Raw genomic sequence first — 22,924 nt, forward strand, 5'->3', positions numbered from 1 at the left:
TAGAAATCTTGGTCAAAATTCGGTAGAAATCGGTAGATTGGATATTTAACACGTAGTTTTATTAAGAAGTGCTCAAAGTAAGTCGTTTTTGGGGTATAAAAATATGCTTGAAAAATACAGACACAAAATTGTATATTAAACATGAATACACAGGAGGAAACTCTTAAATAAATTAATAAATATCGTTTTAGTCCCAAAAAACGAGAATTTTTTTAATGGATGCTCTTGCAAAGCCTCTCCAAGTATATACTGCCTAAAGTTATTCAAAAATACTTTTAATACTTTTGGGAATTTAATTTTTACCGAGGCACTTTATACTCATTTAGCAACAGTCGAATTCACTAGATACATAGATAGTTTACTAAGTTTACTTCTTATACAATTTTCATCAACATACATTTCATCATACAATTCAATCATTTTTAGAAATTTGAGACTTTTTGATCCCTTTATCCCTAAAAAAGCACAAGCTCTACTTAGTCTGCTTTTAAGTAAATTTTATTCTTGGTTTGAGGTCAGGTGTAAATAAATATTTTAGAGATTTAATCCATTAATTATTATTTATTGATAAAAGAAAAAAGAACTATTTCATGACGTTTCGACCATTTTTAAAAATTAGGATAAGTTTTAACAAAAATTAACAAATCTACGTTCAGGATGGAACAAGTAGAAGATTATTACTCAATATGAAAAAGACCAAGTTATTGGTCTAAACGTCATGAAATATATTTTTTTTCTTTTGTCAATAAATAATAATTAATGGATATCTCTAAAATATTTATTTACACCTGACACCTGACCTCAAACCAAGAATAAAATGTACTTAAAATATATTTCATAATGTCAAAGAATAATTGAAACTTAGTCTTCTTTATAGTTTTCAAAAATCGGGATTTCCCCCGATAAAGGAATAATTAGGGTTGTCAGCTACATCTATACAAAAATAAGTGTGAAAAGTAAAGAGATTGCCCTTGACAAAACAAAGAAACTTTCCCTGATAATAGGTGTACTGTAATTTGCGTATTTGTGATTCAAGAAAATATAACTCATTAGATATTTCGTACAAATTTTATTACAACATTCTTTTTTAATATCTATGACACTAAATATTCCGAAGAATGAAAATCGGTAGAAAATATAGCCTTTTCGGTAGATCGGTAGATAGATTGCCAAATCGGTAGATCTACCGAAAAATCGGTAGAAGTGGCATCACTGCCTTAGTTCCGGTCTGTTAGGTTATTTTCTATGTTTCCGGTGGCGACTTTGGATGGCGACAAGTTCAACTTACAGCGGCGTACAATTTTTTCTTCTGTAAAGAATATAATCTAATATTAATGCATATTGGGATATACCTGTACAATTAGATAAACACCTAATTTTATAAAAGAAGTTCCCGACAACCGCATTGTAAATACCCGGTATAATACCATGAAAATTTTATAGGTATCTTATAGGTATATTATTCTCAAAGAAATCAGAAATCAAACAAAATCAACAATAGTCGTAGCGGTAGACCAAAAAACGTTTCAAATCGTGATAGAATAAAACCGCTTGGCAGAAAATTTACTTACATATAGAGTGCGTTCCACTAAGCGCTCATAATGCTCAAAATCTGCCTTCAGTCGTTCCACATGACGATCGCGGACGTTGTGGTCGCGGCGAAAACGTCACTAATGACGTCATTATTTTCGCTCACGCCGAGCTCACAACGACCCATCTGAATATTAGGATCGAAGTGGACTTTGAGGAATTTTGGCGCAATTTTTAAAACTTAGACAAAAGAGTTAAGATAAAAATTGTCATAGATTCTCATAGCCAATAATACGTGGCCTGAGTTTTCGCTTTTTACGATCGCGATTTTGTAAAATTGCATTCCACTATTCGTCTGAACTAGATGAAAAAGTTTCAGACACATTCCGATGCACCAAATATCCAACTGTCGCCAAAGACATTTTGATTTCTTTTTTTTGAGACAGATTTTTTAAATTTTCTTCTGTGATTTTGACTATTATTGACTATTTACATCTTATTTACATACATTGACAGGATTGACGCTTAAAACTCCCCATAACCCATTCCACTTGAGTTTATGATTGTAACGCTCGCAAGCAAGTGGAACCGGAAAAATCGCGATCTTGAGCGTGAACGTTATGAGTGCTTAGTGGAACGTACTCATAGAGTGCGTTCCACTAAGCGCTCATAATGCTCAAAATATGCCTTCGGTCGTTCCACATGACGATCGCGGACGTTGTGGTCGCGGCGTAAACGTCACTAATGACGTCATTATTTTCGCTCACACCGAGCTCACAACGACCCATCTGAATATTAGGATCGAAGTGGACGTTGAGGAATTTTGGAATTTTTAAAATTTAGACAAAAGATTATCGACTTAGGATAAAAATTTTCATAGATTCTCATAGCCAATAATACGTGGCCTAAGTGTTCGCTTTTTACGTCGCTATTTTGTAAAATTGCATTCCACTATTAATTCGTCTGAACTAGATGAAGAAGTTTCAGACACATTCCGATGCACCAAATATCCAACTGTCGCCAAAGACATTTTGATTTCTTTTTTTTAGACAGATTTTTTGAATTCTCTTCTGTGATTTTGACTATTATTTACTATTTATTTACATACATTGACAGGATTGACGCTTAAAACGCCCCATAACCCATTCCACTTGAGTTTATGATTGTAACGCTCGCAAGCAAGTGGAACGGGAAAAATCGCGATCTTGAGCGTGTACGTTATGAGTGCTTAGTGGAACGTACTCATAGAGTGCGTTCCACTAAGCGCTCATAATGCTCAAAATATGCCTTCGGTCGTTCCACATGACGATCGCGGACGTTGTGGTCGCGGCGTAAACGTCACTAATGACGTCATTATTTTCGCTCAAGCCTAGCTCACAACGACCCATCTGAAATATTAGGGTCGAAGTGGACGTTGAGGAATTATGGCGCAATTTTTAAAACTTAGACTAAAGATTATCGACTTAGGATAAAAAATTTTCATAGATTCTCATAGCCAATAATACGTGGCCGAAGTGTTTGGTTTGGTTTGGTTTAATAGAATAGCAATTTTAACTTTTATAATTTATTAAAAGTATATATATTAAAAAAAAAAATGGCGTGATTTTTTACAAAATGGCGCCGGAACCATTCCTTACTCTTCGGAACAAGGGCGGATACAGGAATTTATTTTAGGGGGGGCCCAAATAAAAAGTAATGTAGAATATGCTATTTAGGGAGCCATTTTAAACCCAAAAGCCTAATTTTTAACCAAACTTATACATTTTAGGAGGGCCCGGGCCCCATGGGCCCCCCTCTGTATCCGCCACTGCTTCGGAATCTTCTAAACTAAAATAAAAAATTAAAAAGAATAAGTCTAGTCAGAAACTTTTTGTTAGTCTAGCTCGGAAAATTATAAGAATATTTAAAAATACCAACTTTTCAATTACACTGTTGGTGCACATGTCTTTGCAGGAACTGCATTGCAGTGTACATGGAAGACCACTTCTTTTGCATTTACACCGACTACTGCTACATCCAGTTTTACAGGAGCATTTGGCATGTCTGCCATACATTTGGAAGAACAGACCATAGGGGAGTCCACTTTGAATTCTTTTCAACCCAGCCCCATCCCTTAGGTGATGGCGTTACGTCATCCATATCGTAAGAAGACCCCAGACTTGACCAGCTTGGTAAGCAGCTCTTAGGGTATGTTGATACAGTGCAGCAGAAGTCGGAGGTATCAAATGAATTGGCTTGTTTTGAGAACAAAATAATTATTTTTTTGTGGTGTCAGTGTTGATTGCAGTGCTAAGTGGATTGTACATCTGAACAGTCAAGCTAGCATGAACTTTGACGACATTGTCCGGAATGGAAGACAGTGATGGGCTTGAAATCGCTTGAAAAGCGTTGGTTGCCTTATCGCTCTGCGAATTCCATATTTTCCAGGCAGACTTTTTTCCTTTGTAAGAAAAGAAAGACACCGTGTCACATCTTGTAAAAGCATGAAATCCAGGACGAACGCTAGCCTGGTCGCCAAGAGCATCTAAAATATGATTTTTTAGGCCAAGTGTGTTATTTGTGTGTGAGAGGCTTACCTGCCATAAGGTGTGCTCGTAAATATCGTCTCTTTCCACTTGTACCAAAAAGAACCCATAAATTTTGGAGACCAAGAGATTTAAATTGTGCGTAAAAAAGCTATACATAGTACTAATACATCAGTATCAACTGTTCGCACTTACCACGTTCTGAGACCCATGCTGCACCGCATCCTTTAAATGTAATATTATTCTGCCATCTGCTTCTTCTTTAGTAGTACATTTTACACCATTAAGGGATGAGTTTGCCTTTGCTGATGAGTAAATTATGTCACCTATATTTGATACATATACTATTTTGCTTTCTACTGCAATAAAAGATTTTGCTAAAAAAACGAAGAGATCAATTTATTTTAATGGGTTTTTTAAGAAATCTGGCCAGTTTGGTGGAAGTCTAGTAAGGCCTGCTACTTGGCGGCGAATTCCATCCCATATAACACAACACAATCCTATATATATCTTGAGGATATCCACCAAGGATATAGTAAATATCTTAGAGATATCCAAAAACCAGAGGAGGATATTTATGGGATATCTAGATGGGACAAAAAAAGTCATCTTCAAGACATCCCTAGGCAAGCCTTTTACGATTATTTGGGATATTTATAGGATAAGACAAGGATGATGTTGGGAGCATTATAGAATATTTTTAGGACATTATATGAGGACTGTTATTTGACAATACTTTCTTCTTCCTTAGTTTATAGTAAAAACGTTCCCGATTTAGTTTTATTTAGCCACATTTTGACGTTATTCATTGGATATTTTTATTAACAGCTCTAAAATATACCTACATATTATGTCAATGAATTTTGCGTCAAAATTTAGAAGTTTATTTGTATGAGTTAAGATCGACCTTTCAATTTATACTGTACCATCGAAAAAAAAAACGGCGTTCAATTGGCTTGAAAATTAATTGTTAATCTAAGGAAAATTACGATCGATGACATTCCCAATATACAGTACATCTGCTGGGTCTGTGTCTATGAAAGGAATGCGGACAAAAAACATTTAAATAAACAACATATATATTTTATTCGTCGACTTGACGAGTACGTCACCGCAAATCGCTCCGCCCACTCATTTTATTGGCTACTTGCAAATTTGTCGAATTTTTATTGATGAGACGCGTCGTCTAATTTTTTACGAAAAACATCGAGAGAATATCGTTTCCCCTCTCACGGATACCCTGTAGCTATAGAACGGACAGACGTACTGTAATTTTACATACAAAATAACTGCAATCTTCATTTCCAAGCCACCTCTGATGCCGTTTTTTTCGATGGTTTGGTATTATACCAGATTATACTACCCTTTATGGAGTCTCGCAGTTTATGTCTAGCACAGTCTAGCAGTTTACATCAAAGTTAGCACACAGTGGCACACAGTAGTTAGTTTAAGTTTTTACGTTGTACAATAAAGTTCTGAATAATAATTGAAATATTGTAAAATAATTGTGGATTTTTAATAAGTGGATTTAATAAAGTCAAGTCGTTGTTGTACTGAGTGTTTTGAATTATTGGGACCCACGGATAGAGTAAATTCGTAACAATACTTAATGTAAAAGGTTTATATTTTATATGGAAATTTAATTTTTTTTCTTCAGATTTTCCTTAGGGGGGGGGCAAGCGGGGAAGGGGGGACGGAAGAAGGTCTTCTCACAATTACTTTCTTGGTGCGCCGCTGCTTATAATAAATTTTTGATTTCAACCAAAACTTATATTTCGCGGGTGGATGATAGAAAATTAGCTCGCAACTACTAATTATTACAGAACTAAATTCCGCCATTTTGAATTTTATATACTTAATCCTATTAGTATTAATCCTATTATTATTAGCATTTGAATTCAAAATACACTTATTAATTTAATCGATTAAAAAACTTAAAAAAAAAACAAAAAAAACAGTAATTCTAAAAAAGGCCGCCATTTTGAATGTGCCTCCACTTGCAATAAGGTGCTGCGGCTCAAATCGATTGTTTATGTGTATATACACCTATACCAAGTGGTTTGCTTCTATCATTATTTGAAATGTTTTTCGTGTATTTGGGTTCTACCGCTACGACTACAAAGAGGCATATGAATATCATTGGTTATAATATTATTTGGGTATACCATTATCTGTTATAAGTTAATTTCAAGATTACTATATTGAGATGAAAAAATAAAAATATATAATATAAAAAATAAATACATGATATATAATATAAAAATAAAAATATATAATAAAATAATGATACCTAAGTTTTCTTATATCCTTTGCCTATATAGTATAATAAGAATTATAAAATCCATGTAAAGTAGTAGGTACTTGTTTTCGAAACAAACAAAATATAACTTAGCAAGCCGTCAGAGCTGGAAGCTCACAGAAAACTTAAGTCTTTTTTTGATTTAAATCGTTTTAATGACTTAAAATAACATTTAAATAAACAGCAATATATATTTTATAGATCGCTACCTACACCCTGCTGGCAAGAGAAACTTTGGGTTGACGTTTACATGTATATGAGTGAATCGCTATGGCAATCTAGTAAGTCGGAGAGAGCCAAAATACGAAGTATTTATTACATAATCACTTAATTAAAAGCTAGATTCTATGCGCTTGGAAAAATACTTGCCTTATTCTGTCTTTATTCAGTACATCTTATATTTTACTAAGCGTATTGACCGTACTCTTCGCACACACGAAAATCGGCACACAAGACCAGAAATACCGACCCTTAGTATACACGCAGCAGAGAGTCTACGTTGATTGACGAGTACGTCACCGCGAACCGCGAAACACTCCGTCCACTCATTCCATTAGCTATATACTTGCAAATTTGTCGATTTTTTTTTACGGGGCGCATCGTCTAGCTTTTTACTCGAAAGATCGATTAAAACGGTGGTAGACCGAGCTTAGAGAACAGTGAAATCGTTATCGGTAAAATAATTTTTTTGTTAATTTTTTAATTTTGGATTATGTCTCATTTACATTGAAAAACTTTGAAAAAATAAAACTGATTTTTCAATTTTTTGAAAATATTTATAGCACGCCCATGAATTGCTCCCTAGCAGAGAATTTCGTTTCCCCCTTACCGATGCCCCGTAGCTACAGAACGGATCGACTACTGTCGTACGTTTTAAACGTACCTGGTAAGACTTATAAAAGTTTTAACTAGCACGTTTAATGACAAAATCATACAAATACAACAGAGGCTAGAACTGTAAATAAATATATCTCTATATTTAAAAATTCAAGGTCTTTTCCAAACGGGTAACAATAAATAAATTATTTATGGCTAAATCGCACAGGATGACAATCAAGATATTGAATTTCTTGGTCTAAAAGTATAAGAAAAACAGTACGACACAAAATAAGAATGTTTAATAATTGTTCGTGGAATTTAATAACATCAACCTGGTAGTTATATTTTTATAATCCTCTTTTTCCCGAACGCGCAACAATAATTAATTATCCTTATCTCGTATTTACATGTATTAATTTAATTTTCTGTTTTATAGACAGTGAATTTTGTTTAAGAGAGATAAGAACTCGTAGAATAACCTTTATTATTGTGCCAGTATATCTACGTAGTCAATTTATTTAAGATTTCTTATTTTTCTAACAGCATAATCGAGGTTACGCTGAAATTATAGTTTTTAAACCCACAGAAATGTAAAAAGTTAGTTTGTTTCTTTATTAGCTTGTTTTACACAGTTAGTGATAATAATTAACGTTAAAGTTGCGTTTGATATGGTATAGAGTTACATTTACGCGTGGTGGTAGAAAATTAATTGAATATGCCAGTGGTGCAATCACGAAATGTGCCTCCAAATAATGGGAGTACTTCAAGAGAAGATAGTTTTCGGATAGAACATATCTACAGACCTAGAAGTAGTAGCTGGGGCAATCAAAACCATCGCAGAAGACGCTCACCATCGATTATACAGGTCCAACAGGATGCTAGGAGAAGAACTAGTTGCATGCCTACTGTGGTAGGTTTTCTTTATTTATTTCTTTATATTTGAGTATGAGCAAGATATTACCCGATTAGCTCCAATATATAACTGTTTATATTTTTATACTTACCGCACTATATAATTAATTTCTTATCATATACTTGAATTTTCCATGGTTTTCTCTCTTTATTGGTACATATAGTATCTAGTTTTTTCTTTAACCCATCGGAAACAATACCACAGTAGAAGGATTTCTACTATAATAAACTTATATCAAAGTTGTATATAATGCTGTATCCATTTATAATAATATATATAATTTCTAATATATAATATTTGTATTGAAAAAAACAATTTTTTCTCTTTGATTGTGCATATTATCAGATGAACATGTGCCGTAAAAACTGTTTAAACAATGAACATTTTACAGCAAAATTTCAGAAAGATAGAATGATTCGACATTTCTAAAAACTTGACAAATGAACAATCATAAATGAACAATTTTATAAAGTGAAAAGTGAAGTTATTGTTTCATAACACAATATAGTTTGTTTTATTATTTTTTTACCACTACTTATATGTAAAGTCTTTAAATATATATAATAATAATAATAATAATCCATAATTATATATTTTATAGTTATTATATAGGTATTATTAATATTTAATATATAATTAGTATTTTTTTAGAAATGTAATTTTACATAAAAACAATCTGAGATAATAGAAATATATATATATATATATATATATATATATATATATATATATATATATATATATATATATATATATATATATATATATATATATATATATATATATATATATATATATATATATATATATATATATATATATATATATATATATACCGTACGATCTAAAAAAAAACGGCGGCAGCGATGGCTATGAAATGAAGATCGCTGTCATTTTATATGTAAATTTATAGAGAAATATCATTGATTGTCATTTCCCAGTCAACTGGACTCCGTTTTTTTTTTCGATCATACAGTAGATGTATGGGTGGCAATTAGTCATAATTATTATCTGATATTTAGCAATAATGACATACAACAAATAAATGAAATTATTGAAAAAAAATCAATTCCTACATTTTTCTTTTGTAATAATTTTAGTTATTTATGTAAATTATTTTTTGTGATATTAAATAACATTTCATTCAGTAGTTTAACGCGTCATCGATTTCCTCTACTTTTTTATGCAAGCTATTTGAAACTTTTTTTGTTATGAACAAGCCTGACTGGCAAAAATTCGCTAAACCTTGAGAAAATAAAATTAAAAGTAATGAAACAATAATGCCTTTATTAATCGTTGAATTATTTTAGTCTTTTGGGTTGTTTTTCCCTAGAAGCGTATCCATTTTTTTGCTTTTCTATCATTAATATTAAATATTCATTAACTAAAATACGAAAAGACTACACCACTGTGTTGTGAACAACAGTAGGTCATATGATTCTTTTAACCCTTTACTTTGAAATGACGTTAGGCACAGTCTAATGTGACGTTTAAAAAGATAGGGCAAGTTAAGTTTGTGTTGTTCTGAAAAATCCAAATAAGAGTTTTGTTTTGTATATATTTTTTTCATGCCCGATTAAAGTAAATTAGCGTGCAAATAATTTTTAATGGCTACTGATCATGTTTTCGGATATATACCCCAAGTAGGCGACGATGGATTTGTAAGTAATAAACAATTTAAATGTTTTTAGTGTCATTGCATTCCTGAGTGAGTTGAATCAGGTTCATTCTTAATTAACGTATCTAAATTAATGATTTTGTCAATAGTGTAATGTATAAGTATGTACCTAGAGAAGTAGTGCTAGAAAATTGAAATCATTTTCAGGAAATATAATTTACAAATAAAATATACTAAACACAATAAATATATTTCTTTAATTCCAGAGTGAAGAACAAACCAGTAAACTTCATATTAAGGTAATCAAAGGCAGAAGTCTGATGAAAAAGGACATATTTGGTGCTAGGTACAACAATTTAAAACTAATTAATTCTTTCAAAGTATGACATTTATTTTATGGATTTTAGTGATCCTTATGTTCGAATTGATTTATTACCAATTAATGGAGACGAAGTGATTGATTCAGTACTAACTCGGACCAAAAAAAAGGTGTACCTTTGCTTAATTTGTATTCATTTTGATTGAAATTAACAAGACTTTATTTTTTAGACATTGAATCCTGAATGGAATGAAGAATTCATATTTAGGGTAAGGAAATCTCGATTTATGAAATTTTCCTAGTTATTTATTGATAAAATTACTAAATTCAGGTTAAACCAACTGAACATAAGCTAATATTTCAAGTGTTTGATGAAAATAGGCTGACGAGAGATGATTTTTTGGGTATGGTTGACTTGCCTTTAGTGAATTTACCCAAAGAACAAGAGGGCCGTGTAATACCACCAGTAAAATATCTGTTACTGCCTAGAAGGTAATTATGTGTGTATATTTTATTAGCAATATTGCAGTATTAATATACAGGGTGGCGCACCTCATTGATTATACAAAATCGGAAAGAAAATATTTTATGGGTATATGTGGGAAGGCAATGTGCATGATTTAAAATTATTTTGAAATGGACAGGGTGTGTCGGAACTAATATCCATACCAAAATTATATGTTTTCTTATGGAACACCCGGTATTTTATTTCATTTTTGGATTCTAGGACATAAAATAAGGCATTTATTATAAGGATTTAATATGTCTAAAAGGTTTGGTTTTTGAGATATGTGTTTAAAGTTATTTAAATATAAAATATGCATGCTATAATAAAAAAGGTTGTTAACACCCTGTACATTACTTTTCAGAATTAATTCTTGTGCTGACTTTTAGGCCAGAGAAATAAACTTTGTAAAAAATATGATTGCTTTCTTAAATTTATACCGAGGTATCAAAAACCACTGGTCTATTTTAAATATCTATTTTACATAAAAAGTTCGTTATTTCAAATGTAAGACTCTGTATTTTTTAAAATAATCAAAGCAGATTTAAATGCTCTTTTAAACTATATTAGGGTTTCCCATACCTATCTGGCTCAGATACTGAATAAAAGGCGATTTTTCAATAAAATGGCAATCAAGATGGCTGGTGTCGCCATGGCAATTTTCTAGCGACAGTTAATACCGTATGATCAAAAAAAAATGGCGTCTAGTTGGCTTGGAAATGACAATCGATGACATGACATTTCCCATATAATTTTACATATAAAATTACAGTGATCTTCATTTCATAGCCATCGCTGACGCCGTTTTTATTCGATCATACGGTACCTATTTTCAAAATCGAAATTAGTTTATGGACTTTATTTAAGTTCATAGCAGCTTTTATTTATAAGATCTACAGTAGTTTAATAAATAAGTATTTATTATTTTATCAAGAAAAGCGAAGAAGTAGTTCCTTTATTTATATTATGATTTATAGCAGATAATTGAATTTTCTATAAAAGAGCCAATTAAGGTAAATTCATTTTTTTTCACTTCCAACACAGGTTTCTGCCTAATATGTTTTTTATGAACTTCACTACCAGCTCTGCGAAATAGGAAAAGTAGTTTTTCAAAGGAGCGCTTATCAAGACAATTCCTATTTTGATATCTTTGAGGATAAACCCTTCAGGTCAACAAGCAATTTTCTTCACAAAATAAAATCACTAGTAACATATCCATTCCTTCCGCCAGCAGATACTGCTTCATTTTTCTTTATAAAATAACAAATACTTGCTTATTAAACTATTGTAGGCAAATTAAATAAAAGTAAACTGTTATAAATTTAAATAAAGTCAATAAACAAATTATTGAAAAATTGCTTTTTATTCAAAATCTGAGCCAGATAGGTATAGCAAACCCTAATATAGTTTGACAGAGTATTTAAATTGTTTCGACTTATTTAAAAAAAACAGAGTGTTGGATTTGAAATAACGAACTTTTTATGTAAAATAAATATTTAAAATAGACCAGCAGTTTATGATACTCCTGTAAACATTTAAGGAAGCAATCAAATTAAAAAAAAAGTTTATTTCTCTGGCTTAAATGTCAGCACAAGAATTAATTCTGAGAAAAGTAATGTACAGGGTGTTAACAAGCTTTTTTATTATAGCATGCATATCTAAATATCTTTAAATATCTCAAAAACCAAAGCTTTTAGACATATTTACCAACCCTTATAATAAATGCCTTATTTTATGTCCTAGAATCCAAAATGAAATAAAATACCGGGTGTTCCATAAGAAAAAAATATAACTTTGGTATGGATCTTAGTTCTGACACATCCTGTATATTTCAAAATAATTTTAAAATGTGCACATTACCTCCCCACATATACCCATAAAATATTTTGTTTCTACATCCTTTCGTTTTCGTATAATCAACCGAGGCGAATGAGGTGCGTTATCCTGTATATCTTATGTTATATGGATATTGCAGTATTTCATATGTATAAGGTTGAGTAGTTTAGATGTTAAAAAAAATCATTTTTTGCTATACTTCTAACAATAGCATCTATTTCTTAAAATATTTATGTAGGGAAACATTTGATTGGCTACTTCTCTGTATATTGTTTTGCTTTTGACAACTGCTTTAGGAGATACTACTGTATGATCGAAATAAAAACGACGTCCAGTTGGCTGGGAAATGATAATTGATGACATTTCCCATATAAATTTACATATAAAGTAATAATAATAATAATAATAATATATACCAGATATCAGCTCAGAAGAATCAGTAGTAGAAATATTAGATACTAAAAAACAACAACTACAGGCACAAGCAAAAAGACTAAAATGATACAAGAAGAGCCACCAAAGAAAACAAGAAAACAAACTTTTTAACACAAATGAAAAAAGGTTCTACAGATCTCTCGAAAGAACGGAACAGCAAATAAACAATCCACCATCAATTACAGAAGTAAAAAACTTCTGGGAAAATATCTGGTCACAAGCAGTAGAACACAACAGAGAAGCTCAATGGATAACAGAAGAAGAAAACAAGCAGATAAATACAACAGCCATGCCAAATGTAACGATCACCTGCCATATCCAAGACACACAACTGGAAAGCACCTGGAGACGACAAAATACAGAACTACTGGCTAAAATCATTCACAAGCATTCACAAACCACTAACGAATATATTTCAAAATTTTGTACAAGGAACGGAAGCCATCCCCTCTTTTTTAACTCAGGGAGTTACCTACCTTAAACCCAAAGGCATGGACACTGCAAACCCATCTAAGTACCGCCCTATAACATGTTTATCAAGAACCTATAAATTACTAACGGCAATAATAACAACAAAGATCAACACTCACCTGCAGAATAATAACATCATATCAGAAGAGCAGAAAGGATGCTGTCAGGGATCTAGGGGCTGCAAGGAGCAACTGGTGATAGATGCAGAAATACACACTCAAGCCAAATTAAAACGTAAGTCTCTACATTTTGCATACATAGATTATCAGAAAGCTTTCGACACCGTCCCACACTCCTGGCTCATACAAGTTCTACAAATATACAAAATCCACCCTCAAATCATACAACTTCTGCAGAGAATCATGGCAACATGGAAAACTACCCTAAACATCAAAATGAAAAAACAACTCATCCACACAGAACCAATTCAAATTAATAGAGGAATTTTTCAGGGTGACTCCCTCAGTGCACTCTGGTTCTGTATTGCGCTCAACCCCCTATCGAACCTACTCAACAAAACGCCCCAAGATGCTTATAAAATATCCTCACTCACACATCCATCTACCATCTCGCACCAGCTATATATGGATGACCTAAAGCTTTATGCAGCAACCAGAAAACAACTCAACAACCTTCTCAATATTACAGAAACATACAGTGAAGACATCCAAATGAAACTAGGAACAGATAAATGTAAAATAAACAGCATTATAAATGGAAAACACTCGATACAGGAAGAATACATTCTACAAGACTCAAATATCATACAGAATATGGAAATGGATGAGACATACAAATACCTCGGATACCTACAAAAAACAGGATTAGAGCATGCCAACATAAAACAGCAACTAAAAAGCAAATACAAAAACAGAATAAAACAATACTCAAAACAGAACTGTCCGGTCGAAACAAAGTGAAAGCAATAAATACCTATGCAGCGTCCGTCCTGACGTATTCATTTGGCGTTATAAAATGGAGTGACACAGAATTAGAAGAACTAAACAGGTTAACAAGAACAACATGTAACAAGTACCGAATACACCATATACACGCGGCAACAGAAAGATTTACACTAAAAAGAAAAGAAGGAGGAAGGGGATTCATGGATCTAAAGAACATGAACTACAAGCAAATACACACACTCAGAGAATATTTCAGAGAGAAAGCAGTTACCAGCCCACTACACCGAAGCATTGTTAACCTAACAACATCAGGTACACCGTTACAATTCAACAATGAAGCATTCATACCAGTTGATGCAATTACAACAACAAAGACTAAAATTGAAAAATGGAAATCCAAAGCCCTACATGGAAAACATGCAAACCAACTAACACAACCACACATTGACATAGCAGCATCCAATGCATAGCTTACTCATGGTAACCTGTTTGGAGAAACCGAGGGTTTCATAATAGCAATCCAGGACCAGATCATCGCCACACGTAATTACCAGAAATACATAATCAAAGACCCCAAAACACCTACAGACAAATGCAGACTATGTCACACACAAACCGAAACAATAGAACACATAACCGGGGGATGCCCTATACTTGCTTCCAGACAATATACCCAAAGACACGACGATGTTTGCAGAATAATCCATCAAGAAATAGCAAAGAAATATTCACTCATCTGCTACCATACACCATACTACAAATATCAAGCAGCTAACGTTCTAAAAAATAAGACAGCCAAGCTCTACTGGAACCGGGATATAATCACAGACAAAACCACACCACACAACAAACCAGACATCCACAAACCAACCAAAACGACATACTTAATAGAGATATCCATACCAAATTCACAAAATGTCAAGAAGAAACACACTGAAAAAATTAAAAAATATATACCCCTAGCAGAAGAAATAAGGCAGATGTGGCACCAGGACATTGTAAAAATTATACCAATAATAGTGTCATCAACAGGATTGATCCCAAAATCATTACATGATAGTCTGAAAGGCCTTGAACTTGCACCAAAACTTTATATACCCATTCAAAAAACAGTTATCCTCCACACATGTAATATTACACGACAAGTCTTAAATACACAGTAAAAAGCGTTGACGTTTGACTTAAGTCCGCGACAACGTTAAATACCGGAAAGCCGGAGATTCAAGAACATAATAATAATAATAGACTTAAGTCCGCGACTACGTTAAATACCGGAAAGCCCGAGATTCAAGAACATAATAATAATAAAGGACTTTATTCAGTAGAAAACTTTGAATAAGAAGACTAAGGAAGGAGCATAATGCTATCCATGTATTCATGCATGGTGGGCGGAAAAGGCACCATAAAAGCTCTCTAGGGTGGGGATCCTTGACAGTTCTGTTTGACGATTCATTTGAATTTGATTTGAAATTTTGTGGATTTGGTAGTATATCTAGATGGAAATTGTGGCAGAACTTAAATTAACAGTGACACTATCGCGATTTATCGAAAAAAACTCTAAAATAGTTGGTTGTGTAGTGTGCGGTAGAGATCTGCACGGGCCGGGTAGACCGAACGGGCCTCAGGCCCGGCCCGGCCCGAAACCGGGCCTCGGGCCAGGCCGGTTTCGCACTCTCAATAGGGGTCGGGCCTCGGGCCGGGCCGGTTCCGCACTTTAAAAAAATACAACTTTGATTCTGTACATGTTTTTGAGACACCCTCTATTATAACAGGTATTTTTAGGCTATGTTTATGTGAAATTGATAGATTGTCTGGAATCGACAAAGAACTACTTGGAATAATTGTAATTGAAAGGATTTTGTAATTTTATTTTGATCATTTTATTTTAATGGTTCAGGCCGGGCCGGAATAGTTTAAGTTTTAACTTTCCACAAACCGGGCCGGGCTTACAAAACCTACTTCTCTTCTCGGGCCGGGTCGGGTCGGGCTACAAAAAACCGGCCCGTGCAGGTCTCTAGTGTGCGGTAGATCTCGGCAAAAATTGAGTGAAATAATGGAACAACTTTTCGCTAGTAAGTGACTATATAATATACATACATGTAGTAAACCGATCATTTATGAAATTCACTTAAATTAACTAAATTATATATTTTTCTTGCATTTTAGCTTTTATTTATTACTTGTCAAAGATTAGATGTCAAAGAATTTAGATACGTTAATTTGACTTACCCGCTTCAGTAGCGTATCGGATGTTTGTGTTAATAAATACTTATTATAACTTATCTATTTTTATTAGAATTATATATTTTTATAACAATTTTAATAACTACCAACATTTATTCACAACGTAAAATCAACAACAAATTATTTAGTCTACTCCACGTCTACCCTACATCATAGTTTTACATTTTTTAAATAAAATTAGAACGACACTGATAAACCGGAATTTAAGTCGGCCATATTTGAGGCCCATCGCGGTGTACCTAAGATTTTTGATATGCTCCTTCCTTAGTCTTCTTATTCAAAGGTAGAAAAGAATAAATACATAAGTAATAAAAAAAATCGATAACATTTCCCAACAATTGCCGTTCGACAGCAGGCGAAGTCTAGCAGAGATGCTATTCCATTTAACCTGCAGGTCGACAACAAATGACAGCGATTTTCATTTCAAAGCCATCGCTGACGCCGTTTTTTTTCGATCATACAGTACAATAACTTGTGCAGAATTATGAAACAATAATACACAAACATTGAGTTATTTACATAAACACATAATATATATTATTTAATTTAATATAACAAGATTTAGTTTCATGATTGTAAATATGAGATAAATACAATTTTGCGGACCGCTTAGCGAAAAAGCTTTATTTTTGTTAAATACTACATTGTCTTACCTATAGTGTATATAGCTAAAATCCCTTTATAATCTGTCTACACAAAGAATAGTTCAGAATGCCAGTTGTTGGAGTTCCTTTTAATTCAAAACTAAATTTTTTCAGTCATTATTGGATGACGTCTGTTGAAATCAGATATTCTCTTGCTAGACAGACTATATTCTTGGCTTCTACTATTATTTAATTTTTTCACCATGATTTACTATCACGGGTCCCGTGCTTTTTTTACTTTTCTCTTTGCATGCTCTCTTACCTGCCCTGGTGTGATGTTGATGCATCGTAGCGGTTTCAGTGTGAAATCACGCGTCAGGGGCCACTTAGAGATTTACCACGCATACTTGTATGATGGTGAGGATGCCCCAGTTGCGGCACCTGAGGAGCCCATTAATACTAATGAGTGGGAGATCGTTGGAGAAGGCAGAGAAGAATCAGCAGCTCAGGTAAATCCAGTGTTTTAGAATATTTTTGTTGTGGTTAATCAGTCGTAGAGCTCCCGTGCTTCTACGAAACCATAGAGTTCCCAGGACATTGTGAAATATTTTCAGCAAAATTTACAGTTTTTACGGTGGTGACGGTGGCGGGACGTTATAATGATTATACAACTCTGTATATTTTTAGCTGGTAGGCTATTAATATCGGCAAAAAAAAAGTTTTTTTAATTTCACTCAAAATTAGTTATTTGGGTCATAAATGACCTGACCTTAAAAATTTAAAAAAATCGTAACTCCAAAATTACAGTAGCTAGCGAAACGCGGTTTTCAATTTAAGATTGGGAATAATATTAGTAAGAAAATTTGTAATAACATCAAAATCAGTCAAAGTCGCAGTTTTTGAGATAAAAAAAATTGGAAAAATTCCTTTACTTTAAAACTAAAAGAACTGCCTACCAACTTTGTATTAACATATTTTAGTATGGGCGGCTATATGTGCCTTCCGGCGCCAATTTTTTCTATATGTGATTAATAAGTGATAATCACTTAAGTGATTTGTAATTGTCATTTTTTGAAATATTAATTCAGAAGTCATTTCTGTCAGTTCCACAAAATATCCCGTCAATTCTTATTACAAAATGGCTTTATTTCGTTGTATAATCTTTTGAATACAACTCGATGTTTCGGGATTACCTAATACTTTTGCCTGACACTCAATGCGATACCGGCAACACTACTCCTCCTTCAGAGTTGTAGTGTTGCCGGGTAACGCATTTCGTGTCAGGTAAAAGTATTATTCGGTAATCCCGAAACATCTTGTAGTATTACATTCGAGAATCGCGCCTAAAGGTTGATGCTCACTAGACGGAAGCGCGACGGAGCGCAAGACAGCGCGGCGAAAAGGTAATTTTTATAATACATAGTTTTAAATGGGAGCGCGCTCACTTGGCGGAAACGCAGCGGTCGGCAGCGAAACGATTTAAAACTATGTATTATAAAAATTCCATTTGGCGCGCTACCGTGCGCTTCCGTCTAGTAAGCGTCGGCCTTAATACCGTAACAGCCGACTATACAAATACACGGGTTTAAATGGCGAGTACACGAACATTTTTTTCATAATATTATTTGAAAAGTATTAGTAATTGCAATTTGTGAAAATTGTCTAACAAAAATTAAAAATGTAAATCTTTTAATATCTTCAGAAGGTCTAACGTGTATTATAATTTATTACTCAAGCTAATAAAACTTTTTATATTAATAATAACACTCCGGCTGTTTCAACTACGGTAGCGATCATAGTTTTATGTACCGGTTTTGCTAGTTGGGACATAACTAGGACTATTTGGACTGTAACAGAAAATTTTAAAGGTTCATAATTATAATTTTAGAATACGCCCATAAAAAATTAAACAGTAGATTAAAAAGAATCGGCGCCGGCGTGATAAAGCCGAGAAGTTGTAAAATGGTGTTCCGGGAGAGTTGCATTGAGTGATATTGTACCCAAAAATCACGCAATTATGCTCTCCTTTTAATATTGACATTTTTCGGCAATTTTATTATCTAATTTAAAGTGTTTTATTAACTTTATTATTTGAAATTGTCACAAAATAACGCGTTGCCTAGAGATGAGCAGAAATTCGCAAACTGCGATTCAATCGCAGCGCTTGTAAATTTGCAATAGCAACCTGCGATCCTTTTTCATAGTAAACTTCGAGTTGCGATTGCAAATTTAAAACATCTATCTGCCGACTTTCGATTTTCAGGCAACCAATATTACTTCAGTTGGGATTTGTCAGTGCGAGTTCCGACGCAGCGATTTTCGATCGCACCGGCATCGACACGCCGGACGCCGCGCGCCCTCATTCACAATTGCGAGTTGCGATCGCAGCTCTCAACACTGCGATTCCAACAACACAGCAGCTCCCAACACGCGGCGCGGCATCGACAAAATCACATTCACAGTTACAATTCGCATTGTCTAGCAACTCAATCGCAATCCGAGCCCTGTCATACTTATGAAGTGGTTGAAAGTATGCTTATGTGTAGTTTGCAGCATAATATATAATATATGTCATGGTTAAAGTCCGATGTCCGGTTAATGTCGACATTAACAGGTTAATGTTTGGGTTTGGTTTTGTTTTTGGTTGTTTTGTTTTGTGTTATTCTCGAGATTAACCGGGTAATGTCGATATTAACCGAATATCGGATTTTAACCGTAACATACCGAGAAGCGTAATTACTATCTGTACTAATTGTGCAGAACCAACCTGCTCTATACACCGGTGGACTGTGTAATGGAGGACTACGCGTTTTTAAATATTTCTAACTATACTGATGTACAGCACAAGCAAGCTCTGCATCGCAGTATTGTTAGTAAATGTGTAATTAGCCGTGTCTACTTACGCCTAAATATACTCGAGCGCAGATCATATTCGCGATTTGTTTTTTCTCACGCGCTGCACTGTTCGAAGAAACTTATCATGTTTTAAGCAACTATAATATTCCAAAACTTTCATCAGATGACAGAAAAGATTTTGCAGGGAGAGAATATTGATATAAATACAGCATTTTTCGAGAACATGATGGAAACTTCTTCTCCTGACAATGAAATGTCAAGTTTCAGTCAAGACAACGCCAGATTTCACTTTGGAATAGATGAAGTTCCATCATCAAATGCTATTCCCTTACAGACATCTTCCTTGCCTGTAACGCAGGGGATCGATATCAAACGAGAAATGGCTATGCAAACATTAAGCGCTAATCTCTTGAAAATAGTTCAAATAATGAAAAACGAAAACACACCGGAAGCAACGAATATGATAATACGTTTAAATAACTCATTAGAGAGGATTAAAACACCTGCCGATGTCATGACTTTATTTGCAAAAATGAAGAACATTCGTAGACTGAAGACAATAAAAGTGCAACCTACGTCAATAAGCCGAAGAGCTGAAAGGCCTGGATTGACATCTGGGTCTAGAAGAATACAAGCTGGAAGGCCTGCCAAGAATGAAAGGACTGTTAGAAAACGTAAACATGGAAGATCATTAGCAGATGCTGTATCTGCAAATAGAAATAATGCAAAATCACATTAATATTATTATTTTTTTGTACACTCGCCTTTTACAAGCTTTTCTTGTTAATAATAATGTGTAAAATAAAAATGTTAAACTGTTTTAAAACTAGTCAATGTGTTAAGTCAACAATGAAATGATAAATAAATTGACAGTACAAAAGTAAATAAAAGTTTTTATCTTGGCCTAGCGCGCGTAGCGTAAATATAGTATGTTTAGAAGCTTTTAAACACGGCTACTTACACATTTACTAACAATACTGCGATACAGAGCTTGCTTGCGCTGTACATTAGTATAGTTAGAAATATTTAAAAACGCGTAGTCCTCCATTACAAAGTCTACCGGCGTATAGAGCAGGTTGGCTCTGCACAATAGTACAGATAGTAATTACGCTACTGGGAAACATAGGAAATTCCAGGCAAAATTTTGAACTGTTCAAATATTGGCTACCCTCTTGATTTTTTTTGATACATATGCCAAATTTGGACAATTTTGGCCCAGCCGATTTTGAGTAATTTAAGAAAGATTGCATCTATTTTTAAATTAAAACCGAACAGATAACGATCAAAGGTTTACAAACTATAATTTTGTCATTGCCAAAGTTAATAGTCAGGGGAAATTAACCGAAACATATCAGATACCATCTATTGGCTCGATTTTCCTTATTCAGTGTTAATTACCGCTGATCAATATTGTTGCGATGAATATAATCAGATTAAATAATTTAAAAAACCAGGTTGGACTTGAAATTATTTAAATAATAATTAAATAGTTTTGTTGTTGTTAGGGTACAACAAAAGTTAGGTTATAAAGTCTGGCATATCATTGTACTCAGGAGACCGAGTTCTTTCAAAACCTAAAATAAAAAATGCAGGTCCGTATTAAAAAAAATTAGCTGGCCTCTGTATCTCACAAATTATAAGCTAATTTGAAAATCGAAAAATACTATCAGATAGGCTTAATAAAACGGCTACGAGAATGTGCAATTAGTTTTTTGATTTTCTAAAAAGTAACGACAGGAAAAAATAAAATTGATTTTCAAAAAAATCAGCTTTTTTCAAAAAACTCAGCAATCATTGATATTTTTAAAACTTTTTTGATGACATCTTGGTGAACATCCCGAAGCGCAACTTTCCCCAATTTAACCATGTTTGTATCTATTACGGTTACCGAGATAGCAATACTCGTATCCCGAATCTGTAGCACCCTGTAGAATAGATGAATTAATAGCAACATTTGAATTTAATTACAAAATTATTCATAAGCACAGTTTTGTAGATTCAAATTAAAAATTATCTATTTTATTATTTATTAACTAGAAGACAGATTATGGTAAGGAATTAGTAAGGAACGTCTGTTAATATTTGATACTTTGTTCAGCCATTTTTATTTACTATATTTTGTTATATATTATCTTTACAGCGCGCAGCGTACCAATTTAATAATCGCAATCGCAGGTTACAGTCACAGCGATTTATAAATGACAATTGCAGTTTTGCTTATCTCTAGCGTCGCCCAGTTTGCGTTCTTTTTCACTAAATTTTTACTACTCGAAACAGCGTACATCACACAAACTTTGTAACTGAGACTTTTATAGTTTCAATAATTGCACTAGTAAATACTAAAATACTTAAATATGTTATGACAAAGCCACAATTTTAATATTATTTCAATGCGATCAACATAAACTATAATCGGCTGCGTGAAATACAGAGCCGGAAAGTTCGGATTTCTGCCATACCGAGCGCTGCTGTCGAAATTTTTAAAATCAACTGAAATGCACCAAGTTATGATTTTTATGAAGATAGAAGGGTGTGGTTTGCACAAACCTGTCCCACTTTTTTGCCAAACGGTAGATGCTGTAAACAAAATTTTCAGAGTCTTTTCGAAAATTTTGTAATTTAGGACAGCCTCCGTATCTTCGTTATTGTGAATGATATACCGGGTGCGTCTCAAAACTGGCTCACCCCTATAACTTTTTTATTTTTTTAGTTAAAAAAACGAGATGGTGTGTTAATATATGACATAAATTAGGATTGATTGATGTATTCAATTGTTTTCGGTCACTTCCGGTTTCACCGGAAATGACTACAACTTTTGATTTTTAAATGGCACCCCCTGTATTTTTTTACTTTATTAGATAGAAAATGTCACTCTGAATAGGATGACATATCATATGTCAACTTTGGACATTTTCGCAAATGGTTTATTTGAAATTATAACTTGCGGTTCGTAACGAAAATTTGGTATTATTGGTATCAAATTATTCGTAAAAAAATGCTTTTTCCAAATATGCTAATGACCCACCCTCGTTCCATTTGAAAAAATTGAGATATGATTAAAAATA

At 33.4% G+C, this 22,924-nt stretch overlaps 1 protein-coding gene and 1 long non-coding RNA gene across 8 annotated transcripts in view; one reads left to right on the forward strand and one right to left on the reverse strand.

The window, feature by feature from the left end:
• Positions 1–1,054: 1,054 nt before the first annotated feature.
• LOC115874774 lies at positions 1,055–8,512 on the reverse strand. Its single transcript, XR_004048901.1, has 2 exons — positions 8,178–8,512; positions 1,055–1,309 (listed from the first exon to the last, which is right to left on the reverse strand). It is a non-coding gene; the product is annotated as an uncharacterized LOC115874774 (long non-coding RNA).
• LOC115874773 (E3 ubiquitin-protein ligase Nedd-4) overlaps positions 7,415–22,924 on the forward strand; it is a 46,501-nt gene continuing 30,991 nt past the window's right edge. The window contains exons 1-6 of one of the 7 annotated variants that reach the window (XM_030890043.1): positions 7,415–8,083; positions 9,971–10,050; positions 10,112–10,193; positions 10,254–10,292; positions 10,355–10,515; positions 17,356–17,512. In XM_030890043.1, coding sequence (XP_030745903.1) covers positions 7,889–8,083; positions 9,971–10,050; positions 10,112–10,193; positions 10,254–10,292; positions 10,355–10,515; positions 17,356–17,512 — 714 coding nt within the window. In that variant the 5' untranslated portion in view covers positions 7,415–7,888. Of the gene's footprint in view, positions 8,084–9,563; positions 9,748–9,776; positions 9,866–9,970; positions 10,051–10,111; positions 10,194–10,251; positions 10,293–10,354; positions 10,516–17,355; positions 17,513–22,924 lie in introns of those variants that run through there. The other 6 variants (XM_030890044.1, XM_030890049.1, XM_030890046.1 and 3 more) reach the window with 6 other exon arrangements.

This window comes from Sitophilus oryzae, unplaced genomic scaffold, assembly GCF_002938485.1.
Source record: "Sitophilus oryzae breed Bouriz unplaced genomic scaffold, Soryzae_2.0 scaffold_1297_pilon_pilon, whole genome shotgun sequence".
NCBI classification, from domain to species: Eukaryota; Metazoa; Arthropoda; class Insecta; order Coleoptera; family Curculionidae; genus Sitophilus; species Sitophilus oryzae.